The following is a 25,815-nucleotide window of genomic DNA, read 5'->3' on the forward strand; positions in this document are numbered from 1 at the left end:
GCCCGAAACGTCAGCCTCTCTGCTCCTATGATGCTGCTTGGCCTGCTGTGTTCATCCAGCCCTGCACCTTGTTGTCTCGGATTCTCCAGCATCTGCAGTTCCTACTATCTCTGATCCAACGTTCCATTAGCCTTCCTGATTCTCTGCTGCACCCGTGTGCTTTGTTTGAACTTTGTTGAATGCCTTCTGAAAGTCCAAATACAACACATCTACTGGTTCCCCTCTATTCACTCTGGTTGAGACTTCCTCAAAAAACTCAAATAAATTAATCAGACATGATGTCCCTTTCATGAAGCCATGCTGACTCTGCTTGATTTGATTAGGATTATCCAAATGTTATTACTTCCTTAATAATTGATTCCAATACTTTACCAACAATAGATGTTTGGCTAATCAGCCCATAGTTACCCACTTTTTACCCCCCTCCCTTTTTGAATAGAAGTGTCACATTGCAGTTTTTCAATCCTCCAGTATTTATCCAGAATTCAGGAATTTTTGGGAAATTACAACCAATGAATCCACAATCTCTGTATTCATTCATCCTTTCCAGTCTCATCTTTCACTTCAAATTTGAGGAGATATTTCAAAGCATCTCTCAAAGAGCAGCATCCATGAGACACATGGAAAATAGTTTCTGTTTGTTTAGTCTTTCAAAACACATCACTACTTTCAACAATCTATTTTGGATCTTCCCTCAGTCTCCCACACTCCAAGGAGGACTGAGTTTCTCCAATCTCTCCATGTAACTAACATGCCTCAACTCTGTTCCCATTCTGGTAAATCTCCTCTGCACCTTGTCCATGTTCTTGATATCCTTTTAATGTGCTCAGAATTGGGCACAAAGCTCTTTTCTCAGGGAAATTGAGGACAGCCAATAAATGCTGGCCTATCCAGCAATGCCGCCATTCCATGAATGAACCTAAACAATGGGGGATGAATTAATGAATATTAAATGTTTAGTGTGACATATTGCTTTCAGGTTTAATCTTTCTATTTACAAAACCAAGGATGCCTTGAGCTTTCACTATCAGAGGCAATATTTTCCTGGCAGCTTTAGAACACTTCCCACCAGCCTCTGCCCTGGTGCGCTGGCCTCCCCCAGCAACGGACAACTGGACTCCCCCCAGGAGGACTAACTGGAGGGGGAACTAGAGCAAAGCTGGAAAATAGACCTTCAGTTGGTTCACTTGGCTGCCTGTTGTCTGTGGACAGATTGTTCTGCTACACCTCATGTCGGAAATTGTTTGGTGTTGAGGTGGGATGAAGCCAAGGAAACTTTATTTTTAATCATTACCCACCTCTGTGCCCATCACGATTGAGCCTGAAGACCCTGCCCAATGCCTTGCAGCTTTTTGTTGTTATTGCTCATTTTTTGAGCCAAATGTTTGATGTTTTCACTGCTGTTGAGATGCTCACCTTTCTTACTTCCACAATTAATCATTCAAATAGTCTCACAAAAAACAAAATGCTGGAAATCTGAAACAAAAACGGAAATTGCTGGAGAAACTTAGCAAGTCTGGCAGTATCTATGGAGAGAAAGCAGAATTAACTGAAGGAATTCTGAAGAAGGGGTCACTGAACCCAAAACATTGACTCTGCTTTCTCTCCACAGATGCTGCCAGACCTGTTGAGTTTCTCCAGGAATTTCTGCTTTTAATCCAGTGCTCTCATGGTCTATCTCTAATCTTTCAACCTCCATAAACCTCAAAACACAATCTGAAATTCTGAAAATACCCTAACTTGCTTTGAGCCCTGTTCAAACATTACTATTGTACTCAGTGATCTACATTGGCTGTCAGTTCAGTTCAATTTTAAAATGTTCATTCTAGCTTTCAAATCCTTCCTTCTCCTCACCCCTCCCCTTCTTCCCAATTTCCCCCAGCTTTCTATCAGTTTGAGATCCGGGGCCTCTCCCATTCTGGCTTCTTACATATGCCAGATCTTCATCTCTCTACCGTTGACAGCTGTGCTGCATCTATCCAGGCCCTAAGCTTTGCAGTTCACTCTGTAAGGTATGAAACGCATTACCTGGAAATATGGTGGAGGCAGGTTCAATTGAGACATTCAAGAGGGAATTGGCTGTATTTTTTAATAGGAATGGCGTGCAGGGATGTGGGGAGAAAGCAGGAGACTGGCATTGGAGCAGGCACAGTGGGACGATTGGTCTCATTCTGTGCCGTAATAATTCTGTAAACGTCTCCACTCCTCCACCTCTCGTTCTCCTTCTTTGAGACACTCTTACAGCTGCCCTTTTTGATTGAGCTTTTGGTCAATTCTCATGTGCCTCCTTAAATGTCGACCCTTTGACTGATTGCATTTCTGTAAAGCATCTTGGAAAGTTGAAGACATCTACCAGTCTCCTTTGTTAAGTTCCTATTTGAATTCACAGAATCATCGATCTGCAATCCAAATTAATCATCGCCATTGATGTGGCCAAAGGAATGGAATATCTTCACAATCTGATTCAACCAATCATACACCGAGATCTCAACAGGTACGATAAGCTAGGCCTATGGGCCTGGGGAGAGTGCTACACCTGCACCGGGATCGCTTAAACCATTCCCTCGGCCTTATTTTCAAAGTCTGAAATTGTTCCACTTATCAATGGTGGTAAAAATAAGCTTGCAGAATGGGTGTCTAATTGATGAATGAATTTCAGTGTCAATAATTGTGAGCTGGTGCACATGAGCAGGAAGAATATGAGGTCACAAACTACTTAGAAGGTAGGAGCCTAATTGGAGAAATGGAACAGAAGGATCAGGGTGCAGAGGGGGAGCAGTTTAAAAATTGGGGGACTCCCATTCAAATCCCCTTGATTTTTAATCAATAAGGAAAGCAAGGATTATGGGGAAAAGGCAGGAAAGTGGAGTTGAGGATTATCAGATCAGCCTTCATCTTATTGCAGAGCAGACTGGATGGGCTGAATGGCCTATTTATGTTCCAAATCCTTATTGTCCTATGGTCTTATAATGTAATATCAACCCACATGATGTAAGAATGAACATTTTGAGTCTCCATATTATAAGCAAGATAGAGAAGCACAAAAGAGGGTAAAGGGGTCTGACAAGGGTGACATCAGAATTGAGGAATTATAATTACCAAAAATGACACTTCTAGAAAAGAGAAAGCCCAGGATGACCTGATTGAGATTTTTAAAATTAGGAATGGGTTTAATAGGTTAAATGTAGGTAAGATAAATTTATTTATGGGGTACTGAGATGCTATATCTATCAGACTGATGTTTCTTACTTAACAATCTATACAGAAAATAATGTTTGTCTTTTCTCTTGTGTCGAACAGCCATAACATCCTACTGTATGAAGATGGTCATGCAGTGGTTGCTGACTTTGGAGGTTTGCATTTTGTATTTAAAAATTTGACTGTGACAGATCTAGGATTAGGGATAGTGTTAGGGTTAAGGTTAAGGTTATGGTTAGGGTTAGGGTCAGGCTATGTCTAGTTGAAAAGACTTCATTGAACCAAGCTGAGATTTTTCAACCCTGAAATTAGACCTGAAAATATCTCCAATGCCATATTCATGCTTCTGGTCATTAGTTACCCCCAACTATTTTCTTTATGACTTTGACACAGTGGTACTGTCACCAGACTGGCTATTGCCCTGGGGGTGTGGTTTCAAATCCTACCCTAGCAAGTCAGGGAGTTCAATTTAATTGATAAATCCCAAATGGAACAAAACGGGAAGTTGCTGGAAAAGCTCAGCAGGTCTAGGAGCATCTGTGAAGAAAAAAATCAGAATTAAAATTTCGGGTCCAGTGACCCTTCCTCAGAGCTCAAACGCGAGTACTTTTTTTTCATTATTCAGTCATGGGATGTGGGTGTTACTGGCTGGGCCAGCATTTCCTCCCTGTCCCTAGTTGCACTGGAAAAGGTGCTAGTGAGTTGCCTCCTTAAACCGCTGCAGTCCACCAGAGCCCTCTGTTTTCATTCCTTTTTCCTTTCTAGTTGTTGTTACAGTGTAGCAGCTTGCAGGGCCATTTCATATGGCAGCAGAGAGTCGACTACATAGCTGCGAGACTGGGTCAGCGGCAGGTGGTGAGGGAACCAACAAGAGGGAAAAACATACTTGACCTCGTCCTTACCAATCTGCCAGATGCAGTGGCATCTGTCCATGACAGTATCAGTAAGAGTGACCATTACACAGTCCTCATGGAGACGAAGTCCCACCTTCACATTGGGAACAACCTCCATCGTGTTGTGTGGCACTATCACCGTGCTAAATAGGACAGACTTTGCACCGATCTAGCAACTCAAGGATGGTCATCCATGAGGTGCTGTGGGCCATCAACAGCAGCAGAATTGTACTCCAGCACAATCTGTAACCTCATGGCCTAGCGTAACCCCACTCGACCATTACCATCAAGCCAGGGAATCAACCCTGGTTCAATGGAGAGTGCAGGAGGGCATGCCAGGAGCAGCACCAGGCATACCTGAAGATGAGGTACCAACCTGGTGAAGCCACTAAACAGGACTACTTGCACACTAAACTGCATAAGCAGCAAGAGATAGACTGAGCTAAGTGATCCCACAACGAACGGATCAGATCTAAGCTCTGCAGTCCTGCCACAGCCAGTTGTGAATGGTGGTGGACAATTAAACAACTCACTGGAGGAGAAGGCCCCACAAATATCCCCATCCCCAACGAAGGAAGAGCCCAGCACATCAGTGCAAAAGATAAGGCTGAAACATTTGCAGCAATCTTCAGTCAGAAGTGCCAAGTGGATGATCCATCTCGGCCTCCTCCAGTGGTCCCCAGCATCACAGATACCAGTCTTCAGCCAATTCAATTCATTCCACGTGATATCAAGAAACAGTTGGAGACACTGAATATTGCAAAGGCTACGGGCCCTGACGACATTCCGGCAATAGTACTGAAGACTTGTGCTCCAGAACTTGCCGCTCCCCTAGCCAAGCTGTTCCAGTACAGTTACAACACTGGTATCTACCCGACAATGTGAAAAATTGCCCAAGTATGTCCTGTACACAAAAAGCAGGACAAGTCCAACCTGGCCAATTACCGCCCCATCAGTCTCCTCTCGATCATCAGTAAAGTGATGGAAGGTGTCAGTAACAGCGCTATCAAGCAGCACCTGCTCAGCAATAACCTGCTCAGTGACGCCCAGTTTGGGTTCAGCCAGGGCCACTCAGCTCCTGACCTCATTACAGCCTTGGTTCAAACATGGACAAAAGAGCTGAATTCCAGAGGTGAGGTGAGAGTGACAGCCCTTGATATCAAGGCTGCATTCGACCGAGTGTGGCATCAAGGAGCCCTAGCAAAACTGGAATCAATGGGTATCAGGGGGAAAACTCTCCGGTGTTTGGAGTCATACCTGACACATAGGAAGATGGTCGTGGTTGTTGGAAGTCAATAATCTCAGCTCCAGGACATCTCTGCAGGAGTTCCTCAAGGTAGTGTCCTCGGCCCAACCATCTTCAGCTGCTTCATCAAGTGGGGATGTTCGCCGATAATTGCACAATGTTCAGCACCATTCACGACTCCTCAATACTGAAGCAGTCCATGTTCACATGTAACAAGATCTGGACAATATCCAGGCTTGGGCTGACAAGTGGCAAGTGACATTTGCGTCACACAAATGCCAGGCTATGACCATCACCAATAAGAGACAAGCTAACCACCATCCCTTGACATTCAATGGTGTTACCATCACTGAATCTCCCACTATCAACATTCTGGGTGTTACCATTGACCAGAAACTCAACTGGACTTATCGCATTAACAGAGTGGCTACAAGAGCAGGCCAGAGGCTAGGAATACTGCGGCGAGTAGCTCACCTCCTGACTCCCCAAAGCCTGTCCGCTATCTATAAGGCACAAGTCAGGACTGTGATGGAATACTCCCCACTTGCCTGGATGAGTGCAGCCCCAACAACACTCAAGAAGCTTGACACCATCCAGGACAAAGCAGCCCGCTTGATTGGCACCACATCCACAAACATCCACTCCCTCCACCACCTATTGTCAGTAGCAGCAGTCTGTACTATCTACAAGATGCACTGCAGAAATTCACCAAATATCCTCAGACAACACCTTCCAAACCCACGACCACTTCCATCTAGAAGGACAAGGGCATCAGATACATGGGAACACCACCACCTCCAAGTGCCCCTCCAAGTCAGTCACCATCCTGACTTGGAAATATATTGCTATTCCTTCCCTGTCACTGGGTCAAAATCCTGGAATTCCCTCCCTAATAACATTGTGGGTCAACCCACAGCAGGAGGACTGCAGCAGTTCAAGAAGGCAGCTCACCACCACCTTCTCAAGGGCAACTAGGGACGGGCAAGAAATGCTGTCCAGCCAGCAATGCCTACATCCCAGAAATGAATAGGAAAAAAAGTGTGTCTGGAGTCACATGTAGTCCAGATCCTAAAGAAAGTGACCTCGGTGCGTTTTTACAAACAATAAGTCATGGTTTTCCTCATTAGACCCTTAACTCCCAATTTTCATTGAATTCAAATTCCACCATCTTCCATGGTTCAGTTTTGAACTCAAATCCCCTGAACATGACCTGGGTCTCTGAAGTAATAGTCTAATGATAATAGTGCTAAGCCATTGCCAATGGCATATGACTATGAATGCATCACCAATTGCCATGATTGTAAGTTGTTGTAAAAGCCTATTGTCCGCAGTAAAGTTTAGCTTGTTCCATTCTGTTATCATGTCGTCTCTCCCCTGCTCCCCCCATACCAGTACGACTGTCAATTCTGGCAGGAGACAAGACATTATTCTGCCATTCGCACATTCCGACCACTTAATCTGAACTATTAACATCTTTTCTACACCGGCACTCTACACCCATTACCTCCACAACCCTCTCTGCCCAAACTATAGCATAAATGCTGTCCCTTCCACACTTCACCTCAGCTCTGATGAAGAGTAATCTCGACTCGAAACGTTAGCTTGCTCTCTGTCCATGGATGCTGTCTGTCCTGCTGTGATCTCCAGCATTTGTCGTTTTCAGCATTAGTAAAATCTAACATCCACTGGCCTCCTCTCAACAATCACCTTCATCACTTCCGTAAAAAACTCAATCAAGTTTGTGAGACGAGACCATCCCTGCACAAAGCCATGCTGACTGTCACCAATAAGTCCATTCTTTTCCAAGTGTGAGTAAATCCTGTCCCTAAGAATCTGCTCCAATTATTTCCCTACTACTGATGTAAGGCTCACCGGCCTATAATTTCCCGGATTATCTCTGTTGCCCTTCTTAAACAAAGGAACGACATTGACTATTCTCCAGCCTTCTTGGACTTTACCTGTGGCTAAAGAGGATACAAAGATCTCTGTCAAAGCTCCAGCAATCATCTCCCTTGCCTCCTTCCATATCTTGGGATAGATCAAATTAGGCCCTGGGGACTTAGTTATGTTTTTGAAGAATATCAACACAGCTTTCCCTAGTCTAACCAATATCCATGTCCTTCTCCTTGGTGAATACTGATGCAAAGTGCTCATTAAGGACCTCACCCACTTCCTCTGGCTCTGGCATATATTTCCCCCTTTGTCCTTGAGTGGACCTCTCTTTCCCTAGCTACTGTTTCATTCCTAATATACATATAAATTGCTTGTGTTTTCTCCTTAATCCTACTTGCCAAGGACCTTTCATGGTCCCAAGTGGCCCTCCTAATTCCTTGTTGAAGTTCTTCCTGCTTCATTTAGATTCCTCAAGGACCTTGTCTGTGGGTGGAGTTTTATAAAAATTTATGTTTGCTGAACTTTTTTTTCCTTTAATCATTTATGGGATGAGGGCATTGCTGGCTAGGCAGCATTTATTGCCCATCCCTAATTGCCCAGAAGGTAGTTAAGAGTCAACCTCATTGGTGTGGGTCTGGAGTCACATGTAGGCCAGACCAGGTAAGGATGGCAGTTTCCTTCCCTAAAGGACATTAATGAACCAGATGTGTTTTTCCTTGACAGTTGACAATGGATCCATGTTCATCATTAAACTCTTAATTCCCGATTTTTAGTGGAATGCAAATTCTACCATCTGCCATGGCAGGATTTGAACCCAGGTCCCCAGAACATTGTTTGAGTCTCTGGATTAATAATCCAGCAATAATACCACTAGGCCATCGCCTCCCCTAACTGATGTAGAAGCTGCAGGATATTGGATTATCGAAAATATTCTATTCATATTGCATGATCTTCAAGCCACATAACTGCCTGGGGGCGAGTGAGAAGTAAGCTCTGGTCAATATAATTTATTCATTGATGAAATGTGAATGTTGTCGACTAGCCCAATCCCTGTTCCTGGGTGGTGATGAGTTGCCTTCCTTATGCAGTCCATAGGGCACAGGAAAATTCACAATGCCCTTAGGAAGGGAATGCCAAAATTTTAACCTGACAACAATGAAGGAATGGCGATGTATATTTCCAAGTCAGGATGGTGAGTGACTTAGAGGGGATCTTGCGGGAGGTGGTGTTCCCATGAATCTGCTGCCCTTGTCCTTCTGGATGGAAGTGGGTTTGGAAGGTGCTGTCTGAGGGTCTTTGATGAATTTCTGCAGTGCATACAGCTGGAGTATAAATGTATGAAACCTACATCTGTAACTGATAAACTCTAATCTCTGTTTACTGTTTGATCATTATATTTGTGAATTTATGTCTGTAATGAGCCCGCTGCTGAAAGGCTACCTCTGTTTTCAGAATCTAGATTCCTTCTGTCAATGGATGAAGACAACATGACAAAGCAGCCAGGGGTAAATTAAAAATCTTCAAATCCTTACACTCCGCTACACCTCCCTATCTATGTCACCTCCTCCAGCCCTAACACCTCTCCCTATCTCGGTAGCCCCCTCCAGTCCCTCATCCCTCCTATCTCTGCAACCTCCTCAAGCCCCTGCGCCCCCCTCCCTGTTATGGTCTCTGATTTTCATTGTTGGAAGCTGGACCATCAGCTGCTGAAACTCTGGAACATGCTAATGCAGTTGGTCAGTTTTCATTAGCCCCATCTACATTCTTTGTTTATAGATCATTGAGGGTTGGCGAACCATCACAGAATGAGCCTGAATTCTTGAGGAATTTAAGATTGATCTCTTGGGCTCTGCTCGATATACAAACGTGGAGTAAAACCTTAGGTGCATTGAGAGGATATCAGTGTTGTTTTAACAGAATTGACACTTTCATTTATTAACTCTTAAAAACCTGTTTGATCATGTAGGGGATTCAGATGAAGGAGGTTTTGTGTTAAATCTGTTGCTGTTTTATCTTTAATGAGCCCTCACTGATTGTTTGTGTGTGTGTTTGTGTGTGTGTACACGTGATGTGTGTGTGTTTGTGTGTACGTGGTGTGTGTGTGTGTTTGTGTGTACGTGGTGTGTGTGTGTGTGTTTGTGTGTACATGGTGTGTGTGTGTGTGTACGTGATGTGTGTGTGTACACGTGATATGTGTGTGTGTGTGTGTACATGATGTGTGTGTGTGTACACGTGTTGTGTGTGTGTTTGTGTGTACGTGATGTGTGTGTGTGTGTTTGTGTGTACGTGGTGTGTGTGTGTGTGTACGTGATGTGTGTGTGCACGTGATGTGTGTGTGTGTGTACGTGATGTGTGTGTGTGTGTACATGATGTGTGTGTGTGTACGTGATGTGTGTGTGTATGTGATGTGTGTGTGTGTGTATGTGATGTGTGTGTGTGTGTACGTGGTGTGTGTGTGTGTACGTGATGTGTGTGTGTGTGTACGTGATGTGTGTGTGTGTGTGTACGTGATGTGTGTGTGTATGTGATGTGTGTGTGTGTACGTGATGTGTGTGTGTGTGTGTGTACGTGATGTGTGTGTGTGTGTACGTGATGTGTGTGTGTGTGCATGTGTGTGTGTGTGTGTACGTGATATGTGTGTGTGTGTACATGGTGTGTGTGTGTGGGTGTGTGTGTGTACACGTGATGTGTGTGTGTGTGTGTGTGCGTGTATATACGTGATGTGTGTGTGTGTGTGTACGTGATGTGTGTGCGTGTGTGTGTGTGTGCATGTGTGCCCAGCAGAACCTGCGCTGGATGGCCCCTGAAGTATTCACGCAGTGTACCCGCTACACCATCAAAGCAGACGTCTTCAGTTATGCCCTGTGTCTCTGGGAGCTGCTGACTGGAGAAATTCCCTTTGCCCATCTCAAACCCGGTGAGTTTGACCCAACACTGGAATAGTAAAAACTGGATGAAGGAAGTCATTTTTAAACATTTATTCTAGGGATGTAGGCAGCACTGGCTCAGCCAGTATTTATCACCCATCCCTAATTGCTGTTGTACTTGTAAGGGCTATTTCAGAGCCAAGCACATTGCTTTAGGTGTAGAGTTCCATGTAGCCAGACTGGGTAAGGACAGCAGATTTTGTTTTCTGAGCAGCAGCAGAGCAATTTAGCTTCAGCAACAATCAATATTAACTTTCCATTGGAGGTTGTTATAGATTGAATTGAAATCCCACCAGCTACAGTGATGGGATTTGAACCCACATTCCTAGAACATTAGCCTGAGCCTCTGAGTTACTAACATGGGGACCTTACCACATGACCACCGTGAGAGTAAAGATTGATGCTCCCTTATTCCAGCTGTACAGGAAATTGCTGAGAGCAGAGCGGTATCACTGTGCACAGTCTGACCTCCTCACCCAGGGTGGACTGCCAGAAATACAGACTGGACTGGTTCCTGAGCTGGCTGAGGTGTCCTGTGAGGAGAGACCGAGGAGACTAGGTCTATATTTGAGTTTGGAAAAGCAAGAAGTGATCACATTGACACGTACAGAAATCTCCCGAACTTGGCAGGTATGCTGGGAGCTGGTTGCTCTTGGCCGGGGAATCTAGAACACAAGTTCACAGTCTCAGGATAAGGGAGTGATCATTTCAGACTGAGCCCAAGAGACATTTCTTCAACTTGGAATGTTGTGAATCTTCAGAATTGCCCAGAGGGCAGATAAGAGTCAACCACATTGGCCTGTACTGACATGTAGGCCAGACCAGGTAAAGATGGCAGATTTCCCTCTCTGAAGGATGTTAGTGAACCAGATGGGTTTTTAATGATGATTGACAGAGGTTACAAGGTCACTGTTAGATTCCCTTTATATTCCAGATGTTTTATTGAATCCCACTATTTGCCGTGAGCCTGTGAGTTATGGGCTGTCGATCCGGTGACATTCCCGTTACCCCATGGCCACCCTTTCGTGTAGGTTTTGGAGTGAAATTGCAACAGACAGCAGGGAGGCAGAGGAGCAGATAACAGTGTGGGATTGCACTCTGTGTAAATCGGTTGCCTCATTATAGCAGTGACTACCCTTCAAGAAGTTATTCCAAAGTTGTGATAGATGTGAGAGAAACACAAAGACTGTCTTTCATAATAAATGACCTTCTTTCTTCTTAACCAAATGGTCCATATCTGAGAGAACTAAGTCAAGGTTTGGCTCCATTGACATTGTTGTTCTTGTTTGACCAGCCGCTGCTGCTGCTGATATGGCCTACCATCATGTCCGTCCTCCCATTGGGTACTCCGTTCCCAAACCCATCTCATCTCTCCTGATCAGAGGTTGGAATGCGTGTCCTGAGGTGAGTGATCCAATCATGAGGTCAGTTCCTCTTTCTTATTCATTTATGGAATGTGGGTGTCACTGCTTCACTAATGTTTATAGCCCATCCCTAGTTGCCCTTGACAAGGTTGGTGGTGAGATGGTTTCTTGAGCTCTGCAGTCCTTGAGGTGTGGGGCCACCCACAATGTCCTTAGGGAGAGAATTCCAAGATTTTGACCCAGTGGCAGTGAAGGAACAGCAATACCTTCCCAAGTCAGGATAGTGATTGGCTTGGAGGGGAACTTGCAGGGGGTGGTGTTTCCCTGCATGAGTTTCTTGACCCTCTAATGGTGGAGGTCAAGGACTTGGGAGCTGCTTTTGAAAGAGCCTTGGTGCCCTGGTTCCATGTGTATCTAGGCATGACAATCACATACACAAAGATAGAATAATACAGCACCAAAGGATGTCATTCAGCCCATCATATATTTTGACACTTTGTAAGAACGATACATTTGGCCCCCATTTCCTGCTCTTTGCTGCAAATAGGGGGAAGTAAATGATCTGAATGGCCTCCTTTGGTGCTTCTTCATTCTTTTATTGCGTGATCTAAAGTCTGCTTCCGCTGCCTTTTCAGACATTACATTATATCCCATGCCATTGCCTCCCCAGAGAAATCATGAGGGAGATTTAATCACTTACCATAATAACAGGCTTTAAAATGGTGAGGGGGTTTCACACAGTGAAACTGTTTCCTGTAACCAACAGGTACAGATCAAAGATTGGAAGATGGGATCAAGGAAAACCCCAAGGCTTTTTATAAATAATATCAGAGTGAGAGGATTATTAAAGAAAGAGTGAGACCTATTAGAGACCAAAGGAGCAATATATAAGGATCTGAGTGTTGTCCTAAATGAATATTTCTCTTCTGTTTTCACAGACAAGAAAGCCATTGTAGCCAGAGATTTCAGTTGAGATGGGGAGGTTCTAGAACATGTTAAGATTAATAGATGTTTTCGAGGGTAAAAAGATACATAAATCTCCAGAGTCTGATGAGGGTGCCATTGGAGACAAGGGAGGAGATTGCAGGGGTCCTAATGGAGATAGTTAATATTTCACTGGGCACAGGTGAAGTGCCAGATGACTGGAGGATGGCTAATGCGGTTCCTATGTTCAAGAAGGGCAGCAGGGATAGGCCAGGGAATTACAGACCAGTTAGTCTGGTGTCAATGGTAGGGAAATTCTTGGAAAAATTCTGAAAGTCAGGAATAATCAACACTTGGAAAGGCAAGGATCAATCAGGAATATTCAGCATGGATTTTTTAGAGGGAGATGTTGTCTGACTGATTTAGTAGTGTTTTTTTCAAAAAGTGACTAAATATGTTGATGAAGGTATTGTACTTGATGTGGTTTACATGGGCTTCAGTAAGGCCTTTGACAAGGTCCCACATGGAAGGCTGGTCCAAAAGGTAAGAGCCCATGGGATCCAAGACAAGGTGGTAAACTGGATCCGAAACTGGTTTACAAACAGGAGGCACAAGGGTGATGGTGGAGGAGGGATGATTTTGTAATTGGAAACCTGTGACCAGCGGTGTGCCACAAGGATCATTGGTGGGACCCTTGCTGTTTGTTATGTACATTAATGGCTTGGATGGTGAATGTAGAAGCTTTAATTGGTTAGTTTGCTGATGACACAAATTGGTAGTGGTATTCATATTGAGGAGGATGGTCTCAGGCTACAGTCTGATATTGATCAGCTGGTAAATTGGTCAGAGCAATGGCAGATGGAATTGAATCATGTTAAGTGTGAGATGATGCATTTTGGAAAGTCTAATAAGGGAAGGATTTACACAATGAATGGTAAGTCCCTAGAGAATATTGAGCAATAAAGGGACCTTAGTGTGCAAGTCCATAGTTCCCTGAAGGTGTCAGCACAGGTAGATCGGGCAGTGAAGAAGGCATAAGGGATGTTTGCCTTTATTAGCTGGGGCATGGCATATAGGAGCAAGGAAGTCTTGTTATAACTTTATAAAACATTGGTTTGGCCACAGATGGAATACATGTGCAGTTCTGGTCACCACACTATTGGAAGAATGTAATTGCACTGGAGAGGGTGCAGAGGAGATACACCAGGATGCTGCCTGGGATAAAAAGGCTCAGTTACGAGGAGAGACTAGATAGGCTGGGTTTGTTTTCCTGGAGCAGAGGAGGCTGAGAGGGGATCTGTTTGAGGTCTACTAAGAGAGGCATAGACAGGGTAGACTGAGAGAATCTCTTCCCGTGGCAGATGTGCCTAAGACCATTTAGATGAGTCTGAGAAAAAATGTTTTCACCAGAGGATGTTTGATAAATGGAACATGCCTGAGAGGGTGGTGGAGGCAGACACACTCAACATTTAAAAAGCATCTGGATAGCTCTTAAAATGCCAGAGCAGACTAGACTATGGACCAAGGGCAGGTAAATGGGATTAGTGCAGATTGATTTTTATTGGTTGGCGTAGACATAATGGGCCAAAGGGCCTGTTCCTATCCATTATGACTCTATGACTGTAAGGTCATTGATAAAGAGCCCAACAGGAAGATAAGAGTTTATTTTGTACAAACTTATTGTGATTTCAGAACCTTGCCAGTTCTGAAGAATGGTCACAGGACTCGAAATGTTACCTCTGCTTTGTCTCTCCCCAGATGCTGCCAGACCTGCTGAGCTTTTCCAGCAACTTCTGTTTTTGTTTCTGATTTCCAGCATCCACAATTCTTTGTTTTCCTTTAATCAGTGATTTACTTCTTTCTAAGGCTAGTGGAGTTAGTTCAAGGGGAAGTGTGTTTTCCTCTTGTTCCCTGTATTCTTAGGTGTTAGAATCCTGTTAGAGATGGCTCACATTTAAATAAGAAATCCGAGCAACGAGCAATTAACTCACACAACTATGTCATGGGATTTTGCATTTTCAAACAAAAAAACTTTATTGTATATCAAAAAGAATTAAACAAAATAAGCACAATTCACTAACACTGTACCTCATCAAAGACTGAAGCTTTCATCACAGTTGTACCCTTCGCTTCCCCTCCAAGAGTTCTTTTCTCTGATGAAATCCTGAAGGCTCTTCCACTTTTCATGGGACAAAGTCAGAAGGTATATGCCTGATCTCCGGAATGCATTCTGATTTCTCTTCAAGGTTCAAGCGAAGATATAAGAATTCAACAGGGTCTTTCCATTAGCTATGAGCTAATTGACCCTCCAAGCTCTCTACTGATCTCACAACTATACATCCTACAGCTCAGCGCAGGCCTCTCTGCACATCCTATACAGTGAATAAAAACTTCATAAAATACGCTTGGTTTCTAATAGCACATTCAAGCTGCCCACCAGGCTGATTATTTCTAGAACTTCAACTGCAACAAGGTAATCAGCTTTTTACTGAACATTGCTGCAGATTTTGTAATTTACTTCAAGCTGAATAAACATTAAATCACTTTTTCCCATACAAACATGGTCAAGTATCAGCTCCAAACTGTAGACTGTGTCAGAGAAACATCAGAATGTAGGAACAGGAATAGGCCATTCAGCCCCTCGAGCCTGTTCCACCATTCAATGAGACCATGGATGATCTGTGGCTTAACTCCATATACCTGCTTTTGGCCCAAATCCCTTAATATTTTAGTTTAACAAAAAATTATCTGTCTCAGATTTAAAATTAACAAGCATTACAATAACAAAAACAAAGTTGCTGGAAAAGCTCAGCAGGTCTGGCAGCATCTGTGGAGGAGAAAACAGAGTTAACGTTTCGGGTTCTGAGGCAGGGTCACCGGACCCGAAACGTTAACTCTGTTTTCTCCTCCACAGATGCTGCCAGACCTGCTGAGCTTTTCCAGCAACTTTGTTTTTGTTCCTGATTTACAGTATCTGCAGTTCTTTTTGGTTTTTATTAAGCATTACAATAAATCCAGCGTTCCCTGCCATTTGTGGAAGAGAATTCTAAATCTCTTCCACCCTTTATATATCAAAGTGCTTCCTAACATCTCTCCCGAACAGTCTGGCCCTAATTCTCACACTACGCCCCCAGTTCAAGAATCCTCAACCAATGGGAATAGTTTATCTTTATCTACTCTGTCTTTTTCTGATAATATCTTGAACCCATTGATCAAATCACTCCTTAACTTTTTAAATTACAAAACAAATCTAATTTGTGTATTCTCTCATAGAGTCATAGAGTCTTACAGCACAGAAACAGACCCTTCGGTCCAACTAGTCCATGTCAACCATAATCCCAATCTAAACTAGTTCCATCTGCTTTGCACTTGGCCCATTTCCCTCCAAACATTTATTATTCATGTACTTATCTAAATGACCTTTAAACATTATAACTGTACCCACATCCATCACTTCCTCTGGAAGTTCATTCCACACATGAACCACTCTCTGTGAAAAAGAATGCCCCTCATGTTTTTTAAAAATCTTTCTCCTCTCACCTTAAAAATAAAAATATGTCCCCTAGTCTTGTAACCTAACCCCTGAATTCCAAGTATCATTCTTGTAAACCTATATTGTACTCCCTCCAAGGCCAATCTATACTTCCTAAGATATGGTGACCAGATCTGCTCACAGTGCTCCCAGTGGGGTCTAACCAGGGACTGTGTATAACTGCCACATAACTTCTGCATCCTGTACGCCAGTCATCTAGATATAAAGGCCAGCATTCCATTAGAATTCTGAAGAAGGGTCGCCGGACCAGAAACGTTAACTCTGGTTTTTTTTTCACAGATGCTGCCAGACCTGCTGAACTTCCAGTGATTTCTGTTTTTATTCCCGATTTACAGCATCTGCAGTTCTTTTGCTTTTTTTTAGGATTCGTGACTGTTTATTTACTCTCTCTCCTGATACTTGATTTTGAAACTGTATTGACTTCCCTGAGCCTTCTCTCCCACTTACTAGTTTAAAGTCCTTATGACCACTCTATTTAGCCTTTCTGTGAGGACACTGGGCCCAGATTGGTCATTGCTGATAGATCTAGCATTTACTGTACTTCAGGTGTAGGTCTGGCTTAATCACTCAACTCTCAGAAAGCTACAAACTACATAAAACCCGGAGCTGACACTGTCTCTTCGCTGTGGCTTCCACCAGTCATGTCTGCTTGCTAACTAACTGAATTCACAGAGATAAACTCAAAACAAACAATCATGGCAATGTGACACACAGGGCCTGTTCCATTGTCTTCCTTCATTTTGGGAAACTGCATGAATATCATATTTTCTCCACTTCTTTAGCTTGATACATCCACTTGCTGTTTTGTCATGTTATCTTTTTATCTCCTGTTATGTCAATTTGGCCCCAACCTTTTAAGTGTAATCAACTCCAAGCTTGTTTGAATTGCATTTACTACGGTGTTGCTTAAAGTTTTGGCAAAGATCTGTAGCTCGGGTTGTGGATGAGGTTGTTGACTTGCTCACTGAGCTGGCTTATTCTCGTTTAGACGTTTTGTCACTGTGCTAGGTGACATCATCAGCGGAGCCTCCGATGAAGCGATGTTATTCTACTCCGCTAGGAATTTATACTGTCTGGTCCGTTATGGTGAGTAGTGTCATTTCCGGTTTTGATCTGTATGGGTTTGTATATGGGGGCCAATTCCATATGTTTGTTGATTGAAGTATGGGTGGAGAACTATGCCTCTAGGAATCCCGTGCGTGTCTATGTTTAGCTTGGGCTACTATGGTATACTATACTATAGACACACATGGGAATTCCTAGAGGCAAATTTCTCCACCCATACTTCAATCAACAAACATATACAATTGGCCCCCATATAAACCCCCACACAGATCAAAACCAGAAATGACACTATTTACCATAACGGACCAGACAGTATAAATTCCTAGCGGAGTAGAATAACATCGCTTCCTTGGAGGCTCCACTGATGATGTCACCCAGCACGGTGACAAAACGTCTAAACGGGAAAAAGCCAGCACAGTGTAGCTTTTGCCAGCTTTCCAACAAGATATTCAATGTTCTACAGTGAAAACATTAATTCCTAAAACCATAAGTTATATTCTAAAACAAGCTAATTTTGAGCCAGATATTTGCAACACCGCCTATAATTGAATTCAATGATGAAATATGCTCAAGAGGCACCGAAACCACCTCACGGCCAACCTTTCCAAAGGAAACGACCAATTTTGATTCAAAAAGAGATTCTGAAAAATTCAGATTAAGTTGATTTGAAGAGTAAACAATTTCACGGAAATAAACTGGACATGGAGAGAGGATTGCGCTGAATACAGCAAAGGAGTTCTATCAAAATATACGTCATTTTCTCATTGTTATCAATAAATAGGACTCCTTGTTGTTTTATATTTTAGAAAATTTCTGTTTTGAAAAGTAGTTGCTCCTTGAAAGAGGACCTTTCTTTTAATTTACTCATGGGACATGGGCATCACTGGCTGGCCAATTTCAGAGTCACAGAAGTATCACAGAATCCCTACAGTGTGGAAGCATGCCATTCAGCCCATCAAGTCCACACTGACCCTTTGAAGAGCATCCCACCCAGATCCACTTCCATAGCCCCATAATCCTGCACTTCCCGTGGCTAATTCACCTAACCTACATATCTTTGGACACTATGGACAATTTAGCTTGGCCAATCCACCTGAACCTGCACATCATTGGAGTGTGGGAGGAAACCCATGCAGAGATGGGGAGAATGTGAAAACTTCATACAGACAGTCACCCAAAGGCAGAATTGAACCCAGGTCCCTGGCGCTGTGAGGCAGCAGAGCTGACAATGAGCTGCCCCTGTTACTGTGTGAGCCAACCACATTGCTGCGGTTCTGGAGTCATATGTAGTCCAGACTGGGTGAGAATGGCAGACTTCCCTCCCTGATAGACATTAGTGAACCAGATGGGTTTTCCTGCAAACAATCAGCAATAGTTGCACAGTCATTGGCAGCAGATTCTGAATTCCAGTTTTTTTATTAAATGCAAATTCCACGACCTGCCATGATGAGATTTGAACCTAGGTCCCCAAAACATTAGCTGAGATTTTGGATTAATAATCTAGTGCTAATACCACTAGGCCATTGCTTCCCCAAGAGGGATGGGGGCGGGGGTGGTGGTGGGTGCAAGGGCAGGGTTGGTGAAAGTGGCAATGAGTGGAAATGGTGTTATGTGGTTTCTGTATAGAAGTCGGAAGAATATATAGGTTAGATCTTGCTGGAAAAATGATAGCAGATGCATTCTGCCTGCTGATGAACAAACTGGTTAGCAGGTTAGTGAGATGAAGAGAAATGCAGTGAGTTGTAAACATTTAGAACTTGTTCATCAATTTACACCACTCCATCTTTACACAAACAGCACCTTCCTCAAAGTTTCTCCATTATTTTTAAGATCTTTCTGGTTTTTCACATTAATATTACTACAAGAAAAGTTGAAACTATAATTAATAATGTAAGAAACTTGCAATGGCGATATAATTGTAAGTATTAAGACAAGATATAAATATAGTTCCTGGGACTAAAGGGATCAAAGGATATGGGGAAAAACTGGGAACAGGTACTGAGTCGGATGACTCCGAGTGAATGGCAGAGTGGCCAGAAGGGCCGAATGGCCCACTCCTGTTCCTATGTTCTATTCTAATTAACCTGTGGTTCAGAGTGAGACCATCTGCACCATTCAGTTCCCTTTCTGCATGTGCTAAACAGTTGACAGAGATTTAAAAAAAAAGTTTCAATTTTACTGAAACATAGTGTAGAGCTGAAGGAACTAAGCAGGCCAGGCAGCATTCAGAGGAGCAGGAAAGTCAACGTTTCGGGTCAGGACCCTCCTTCAGAAATGGGGGAGGGGGAAGGGAGCTCAGAAATAAATAGAGAGGAGGGATGGGGCTTGGAAAGGTAGGTGGGATGGTGATAGATGGGTGCAGGTAGGGGGGGGGGTAGGGATTGGTCAGTGAGGTGGGGGGGGGTGCGGATAGGTGGGAGAGGAGATGGACAGGTTGTGTCAGGTCAAGGAGGCAGGGATGAGAGGGAGGGTTGGACATGGGAGGAGGCTGGGGGTGGGGAGATTTTGAAACTGGTAAAATCCACGTTTAGGCCATTGGGCTGTAGACTCCCGAGGCGGTATATTCCCCCTCCCCATTTCTGAAGAAGGGTTCTGACCCGAAACGTCAGCTTTCCTGCTCCTCTGATGCTGCCTGGCCTGCTGTGTTCCCCCAGCTCCACACTATGTTATCTCTGACTCCAGCATCTGCAGTTCTTGCTATCTCAATTTTACTGTTCTTTTTATCTCTCTCTCTTTCTCTCTCACTCTTAATAAATTCTTTATTTATCTTTCTGGACCTAATTTGAGTCTACTGGACTGACTATCCTGCCTCTGCTTCTTTATCAATCCTTATATCTCACTGGTGAAGGAAGTTGATGGTTGTAATGTTTCACTGAGGTGCCAATGCCTCTCACCCGCATCGTGCTGTTACCACCTCATGTTTGCCACACATTCTATTGTACCTGTGCAGCCTCTAGGCTCTAAACATCTCCACCTTTCTTCCTGCCTTTAAGATGCTCCTTAAAAATGGTCTGTTTGACTAAGATTTTGTTAATTTTCCTTATCACTTTCCTGTTCATTGTCAGATGTTGTTTGACTACACTGAAGCATCTTGGGATGATTTGTACATAAGGAGCAACAGGGTCACTAGAGAAAGGGTTGGCCCACTCAAGGACAAAAGAAGGGAAGTTATGCGAGGAGTCAGAGAAAATGATTGAGATTCTTAATGAGTACTTTGTGTCGGTATTCACTGAGGAGAGGGACATGACGGATGTTGAGGTTAGGATAGATGTTTGATTACTCTAGGTCAAGTCAGCATAAGGAGGGAGGAAGTGTTGGGTATTCTAAAAGGCATTAGGGTGGACAAGTCCCCAGGTCCGGATGGGATCTATCCCAGGTTACTGAGGGAAGCGAGAGAGGAAATAGCTGGGGCCTTAACAGATATCTTTGCAGCATCCTTGAGCACGGGTGAGGTCCCGGAGGACTGGAGAATTGCTAATGTTATCCCCTTGTTTAAGAAGGGTAGCAAGGATAATCCAGGTAATTATAGAGCAGTGAGCCTGACGTCAGTGGTGGGGAAGCTGCTGGAGAAGATACTGAGGGATAGGATCTATTTACATTTGGAAGAAAATGGGCTTATTAGTGATAGGCAGCATGGTTTTGTGCAGGGAAGGTCATGTCTTACCAACTTGGTAGAATTCTTTGAGGAAGTGACAAAGTTGATAGATGAGGGAAGGGCTGTAAATGTCATATACATGGACTTCAGTAAGGCGTTTGATAAGGTTCCCCATGGTAGGCTGATGGAGAAAGTGAAGTCGCATGGGGTCCAGGGTGTACTAGCTCGATGGATAGAGAACTGGCTGGGCAACAGGAGACAGAGAGTTGTAGTGGAAGGGAGTTTCTCAAAATGGAGAACTGTGACCAGTGGTGTTCCACAGGGATCCGTGTTGGGACCACTGTTGTTTGTGATATACATAAATGATCTGGAGGAAGGTATAGAGGGTCTGATTAGCAAGTTTGCAAACGACAGTAAGATTTGTGGAGTAGCAGATGGTGAAGGAGACTGTCGGAGAATGCAGCAGAATATAGATAGATTGGAGAGTTGGGCGGAGAAATGGCAGATGGAGTTCAATCCAGGCAAATGCGAGGTGATGCATTTTGGAAGATCCAATTCAAGAGCGAACTATATGGTAAATGGAAAAGCCCTGGGGAAAATTGATGCACCGAGAGATCTGGGTGTTCAGGTCCATTGTACCCTGAAGGTGGCAACGCAGGTCGATAGAGTGGTCAAGAAGGCATACGGCATGCTTTCATTCATCGGACGGGGTATTGAGCACAAGAGTTGGCAGGTCATGTTACAGTTGTAAAGGACTTTGGTTTGACCACATTTGGAATACTGCGTACAGTTCTGGTCGCCACATTACCAAAAGGATGTGGATGCTTTGGAGAGGGTGCAGAGGAGGTTCACCAGGATGTTGCCTGGTATGGAGGGCGCTAGCTATGAAGAGAGGTTGAGTAGATTAGGATTATTTACATTAGAAAGACGGAGGTTGAGGGGGGACCTGATTGAGGTCTACAAAATCATGAGAGGTATAGACAGGGTGGATAGCAAGAAGCTTTTTCCCAGAGTGGGGGACTCAATTACTAGGGGTCACGATTTCAAGGTGAGAGGGGAAAAGTTTAAGGGAGATATGCGTGGAAAGTTCTTTACGCAGAGGGTGGTGGGTGCCTGGAACACGTTGCCAGCGGAGGTGGTAGAGGCAGGCACAATAGCATCATTTAAGATGCATCTAGACAGATACATGAATGGGCAGGGAGCAGAGGGACACAGATCCTTGGAAAATAGGTGACAGGTTTAGATAGAGGATCTGGATGGGCGCAGGCTTGGAGGGCCGAAGGGCCTGTCCCTGTGCTGTAATTTTCTTTGTTCATTTTGCTCTTTGATTTAGTAAGTGAAAAAGTCTGTAAATTGAAGTTGTTGCAAGTGTCTTTTCTTAACCAGCCTCCTACATTATAATGATGTTGAGACTTTTAAAAATGGTTTATTGGCTGGAAAGTGCTTTGAGATGTTCTTGATCATGAAAGGCAGTTTAGAAATGCAAATCTTTCTTTCACCTTTGATGTTAATGTGGCCATTTATCGAATCTTTCGGCTAACGGTGTTGTTCGAGCCACTACTTGGTCTCTCAGGAATGACCAGTCGGATCTTCCTCCTTTGCTGGGTCTCACTGCCTGCTCCATCCAATGGTGCTGGGTTTTCTGGCGGTAACAGTGTGGATTTACCTGTTCCTAGTTCCCTGATCATCATTCCCTCGTCAGGGTTCTTGTAGCTAAAAATAGGGACATTGGAATCTTGTTCCTCTCTACTATTGGCTCCCCGTGATGGAGAGATGCGTGAGATATTGGTGCCATATCCATTCTGACCCTCAGCCATGACATTCCCACCATCAACGCGGTCTTGGTTCCTGAGTCCAGTCGCTGTTGAGAAAGCTGTGAGCAGTGCTGGCTGCTCTGTGGGATGTGGCTTGTGGCTTACCTCAAATGCTGGTTTGGTTGCTCTGTTCTGTGTCCTCTCATCTTCATTATGAGTGATAACCTCTTCCGAAAAGGCAGTAGCTGCTCGATGGCCGTGTTCCTTGCCAGCTTCCTGACTCATGGCAGAAGCTGCTGCTGATATTGATGACATGGACTTGCTTGGAGAATTATCAGCACCACCTCTCCCCTTACCATCTCTCTCACCCTCGGCCATTTCTACAATTCCCATTGGATTTCTGCTCTGACACTGCTCTTTGGCTGTTACAACCTTGTCCCTGCTCTGTCCACTAGGAGGCAGCTGCTTGTCCTGTTCCCATCTGAAGGTTTGTGTTGCTTCTTGGCATCGTAGCGACGTGTTCACCCTGTCTCCTTCAGATGGCTTCATACCAACAGCTTGGTCCCCATGAGGAGCACCAGGTACCTTCTTGTCCTCATGGTTTCTGCCCCTGCCGACCTCCTGAAGTGGGACCGTGTAGGCTTTGGGAGATTTCGGTCCTGCCAATGTCTCTCTGTCCTCATTGTCATCAGTAGAAACCCGAGGTACTGTAGAAGGAGGCCCGTCTGAGGAGGAGGCTAGCCACAGAGGGGCCTTGTGTGTCATCTCTGGGAGAGTCGCTTCATGTTTGGGTCGTTTGTTTGGTGTTTGAAGAGTCCCCACTGACAAGGCAGGTTGCTGTAGTCTAGAGGAACTGATGCCAACAGGGGTTTTCCTGGACTGGGGATGTTTGTGATTTTGGGTGTCTGTTACTGGGGATGTTGGTGACAAAACTCTTGAAATTGTTTCTAGACCAGGTGTCAAACTTTCACTGCTTCCTTGAACTCTGTCCTTTTTGCCAGGTCCTGTGGAAGAATGGGTTAGGCAGGATACTTCCTTTTGAGATGGCTTTAATTGTTTCAGTGTCTTAGGTGATGGGTCTTGCTGTAAGCTTACACTAGTGCCTGTGCCTTGACAGACAGGAGGTTTTCTGTTAGCCTTCCCTTTTGTGCAGGTCTCTTTCAATCCTGTTTTTGTTGTTGTCCTCTGCTTTTTCATCCTTAATAGTCCCTTCACGCCGGCAGCTTCATCTGGGTGGACCTTTGCTAGTTTAGTGGGATGCAAGATGAACTTTACCATCCATACATTCACTGAAGCCCTGTGTGAAACCACTCTCTTGGCCTTGCCATCTGCAGGGAGCAGCTTCATCCCCAGTTTCTTCCTGCTCTCAGTGCTTTGCATGTGAGACGGAAAGGGTCTGAGCAAAAGCTTCTCCTCCACTTTGGACCTTCCAGCTTTCACCAAATGCTTCACAGTTACACCACTCTCTGTCCCACCCCCTTCTCTTTTTAACCCTGCTTCAGGAGAATGTCTTGATTCCTCATCAGCAAAGCTTGGTAAATCAAAAGTGACAGACTTCAGTGTCCGAGCTCTGACACCTCCCCACACTGTCCCAAGGTGCTCAATCAGGTGACTGTCTCTATAGTTCCTGCTGCCCATCTTGTCGGAGATCCCATCCTCCTTCCCAAATTGATCCTGATTTGTAAGGGTCCTCTTGTGGTTTGCAAAGACAAAGAGATCACCGGGTAATGTGGATGTGACATTCCGGTTGGGAATTCTGATTGAATGTTTTCCCCTTACCTTTGAGCCCACCTTGCTATTCACTGGTGTTGGAAGCCTGTTGCTGTAGCGGACTGGTTGACGATGGTTGTCAAGGTGACTGGGCTGTTGACCATTCTGAATTCCCTTGGCTGGAAAGGGCTGGTGGCTGGGTTGATATGATGGTTCTGTCACTGCGGCTGTGGTGTGCTGGGGGTGTATGTTGCTGAGGGCTGAACTTGCAAAGTGTCTACGTTGCAACTGAAGGTGCGTGACAGTCCTACTTTGCCCATGATTCCTCGTTCCTGGCACTGATTTAGAACGTCCCTTTCCCAGATGGCATCTCCCCATGGCATCTTTCAATGGATAGTAACTGTTTACTGAATGCACACCTTGTGTGAAACCTGTTAAAACAAGAGATGGAACTCATTGCTGAAGGTGTCTCAAATCTTACAATTACATTTCTGTTCTTTTAATCATTCTTCATTAGTGATACACACAAGACTTTAGGCAGCATGTTTAGTATAATTAAACATCCTGAGATAGTTCACAGGAGTGTAACCCTGAGTGTGAGCAAACTCTTTCAATTGTTCCACTAAATGTAGCTTGCTATATAAAAGCAAGATGGTATTGTAAACTGACCACATTTGTCACCAAGGCACCTATGGAGATATTCAGGCAGCTGACAGAATTTAAAGTTGGAGAGCTAAATTTTAGAGAGTGTGTTGAAAAGGGGATGATCAGGCTGAGACGTTTAGTAAGGAAATTTCAGTGTGCAGGGCCCAAGCAGCTGAAAGCACACCAAGGTGGAACAAGAGATGCGCAAGAGGTTTGGTAAGAGAATGGGGAGGAAATTCTTATATAGTTTGTGAAGCTCTGATCAGAACCAATCTGAAGTAACTGTCTAAATTGAAGATAGCACTTCAGGTTGAGAGAGTGGCTGATAAGATTTTCAGTATCCTGGGCTTTGTTAATACAAGCCTAGACCACAGGCCAGGGTGGTGCAGTTAATTTTGTGTAAGGCACTGGCTCAGCATATACCAGAAGACTGAGTCCAGTCCTGAGTATGACGCATTAGAAAGAATGGGAAGGTGCAGAAAAGCTTCACAAGATTGTCTCCAGGGATGAAGAAGTTCCGTTACATGGATAGATTAGAGAAGGTGGGGCTGTTCTTCTTAACGGAGAAGGTGTAGGGAGATTTGATTGAGGTGTGCTGGGTCTGGACAGAGAAGAAAGGAATAAACTGTTGCCCATGAGTAGGAAGGTTGAGAACATAAAGGTGCAGATTTAAAGTAAAAGAAACAATGTGACTCCGAGAGAAATGTTTTCACACTGCAAATGGTTTGGATCTGGAATACACTGCGTGAGAATGTGACAGGGACAGACTCAATTGAGACTTTCAAGTGAACATTAGACAGTTACCTGAATAGAAAAATAGGTGTCAAATGGTCAGGAGAGAAAGCTGAGGAATAGAGCTATGTGAATTGAATTGAATCATTTACCGTCACGTGTATTCAATGTAAAAACACAATGAAAAGTGTGTACCTTCGCCATACATACATGGCACCGTTGACATTAATTTAGAATAAGAGAATAAAACATAACATAAGAGAGTCCAATACTAAATAAAAACCAAAAGAACTGCGGATGCTGTAAATCAGGAACA

General features: G+C 44.1%; 1 protein-coding gene across 1 annotated transcript in view; it reads left to right on the plus strand.

The window, feature by feature from the left end:
* Positions 1-25,815, plus strand: part of tnni3k (TNNI3 interacting kinase) — a gene marked incomplete at its 5' end in the record, with an annotated part of 94,328 nt that overhangs the window by 40,130 nt on the left and 28,383 nt on the right. The window contains 5 exons of the mRNA XM_048601573.1: positions 2,390-2,494; positions 3,301-3,353; positions 8,683-8,735; positions 10,015-10,147; positions 11,452-11,561. Of these exons, the coding sequence (XP_048457530.1) occupies positions 2,390-2,494; positions 3,301-3,353; positions 8,683-8,735; positions 10,015-10,147; positions 11,452-11,561 (454 nt within the window). The remainder of the gene's footprint in view (positions 1-2,389; positions 2,495-3,300; positions 3,354-8,682; positions 8,736-10,014; positions 10,148-11,451; positions 11,562-25,815) is intronic.

The sequence above is a fragment of the Rhincodon typus genome, chromosome 10 (genome assembly GCF_021869965.1).
Source record: "Rhincodon typus isolate 14 chromosome 10, sRhiTyp1.1, whole genome shotgun sequence".
In the NCBI taxonomy this organism is placed as follows: Eukaryota; Metazoa; Chordata; class Chondrichthyes; order Orectolobiformes; family Rhincodontidae; genus Rhincodon; species Rhincodon typus.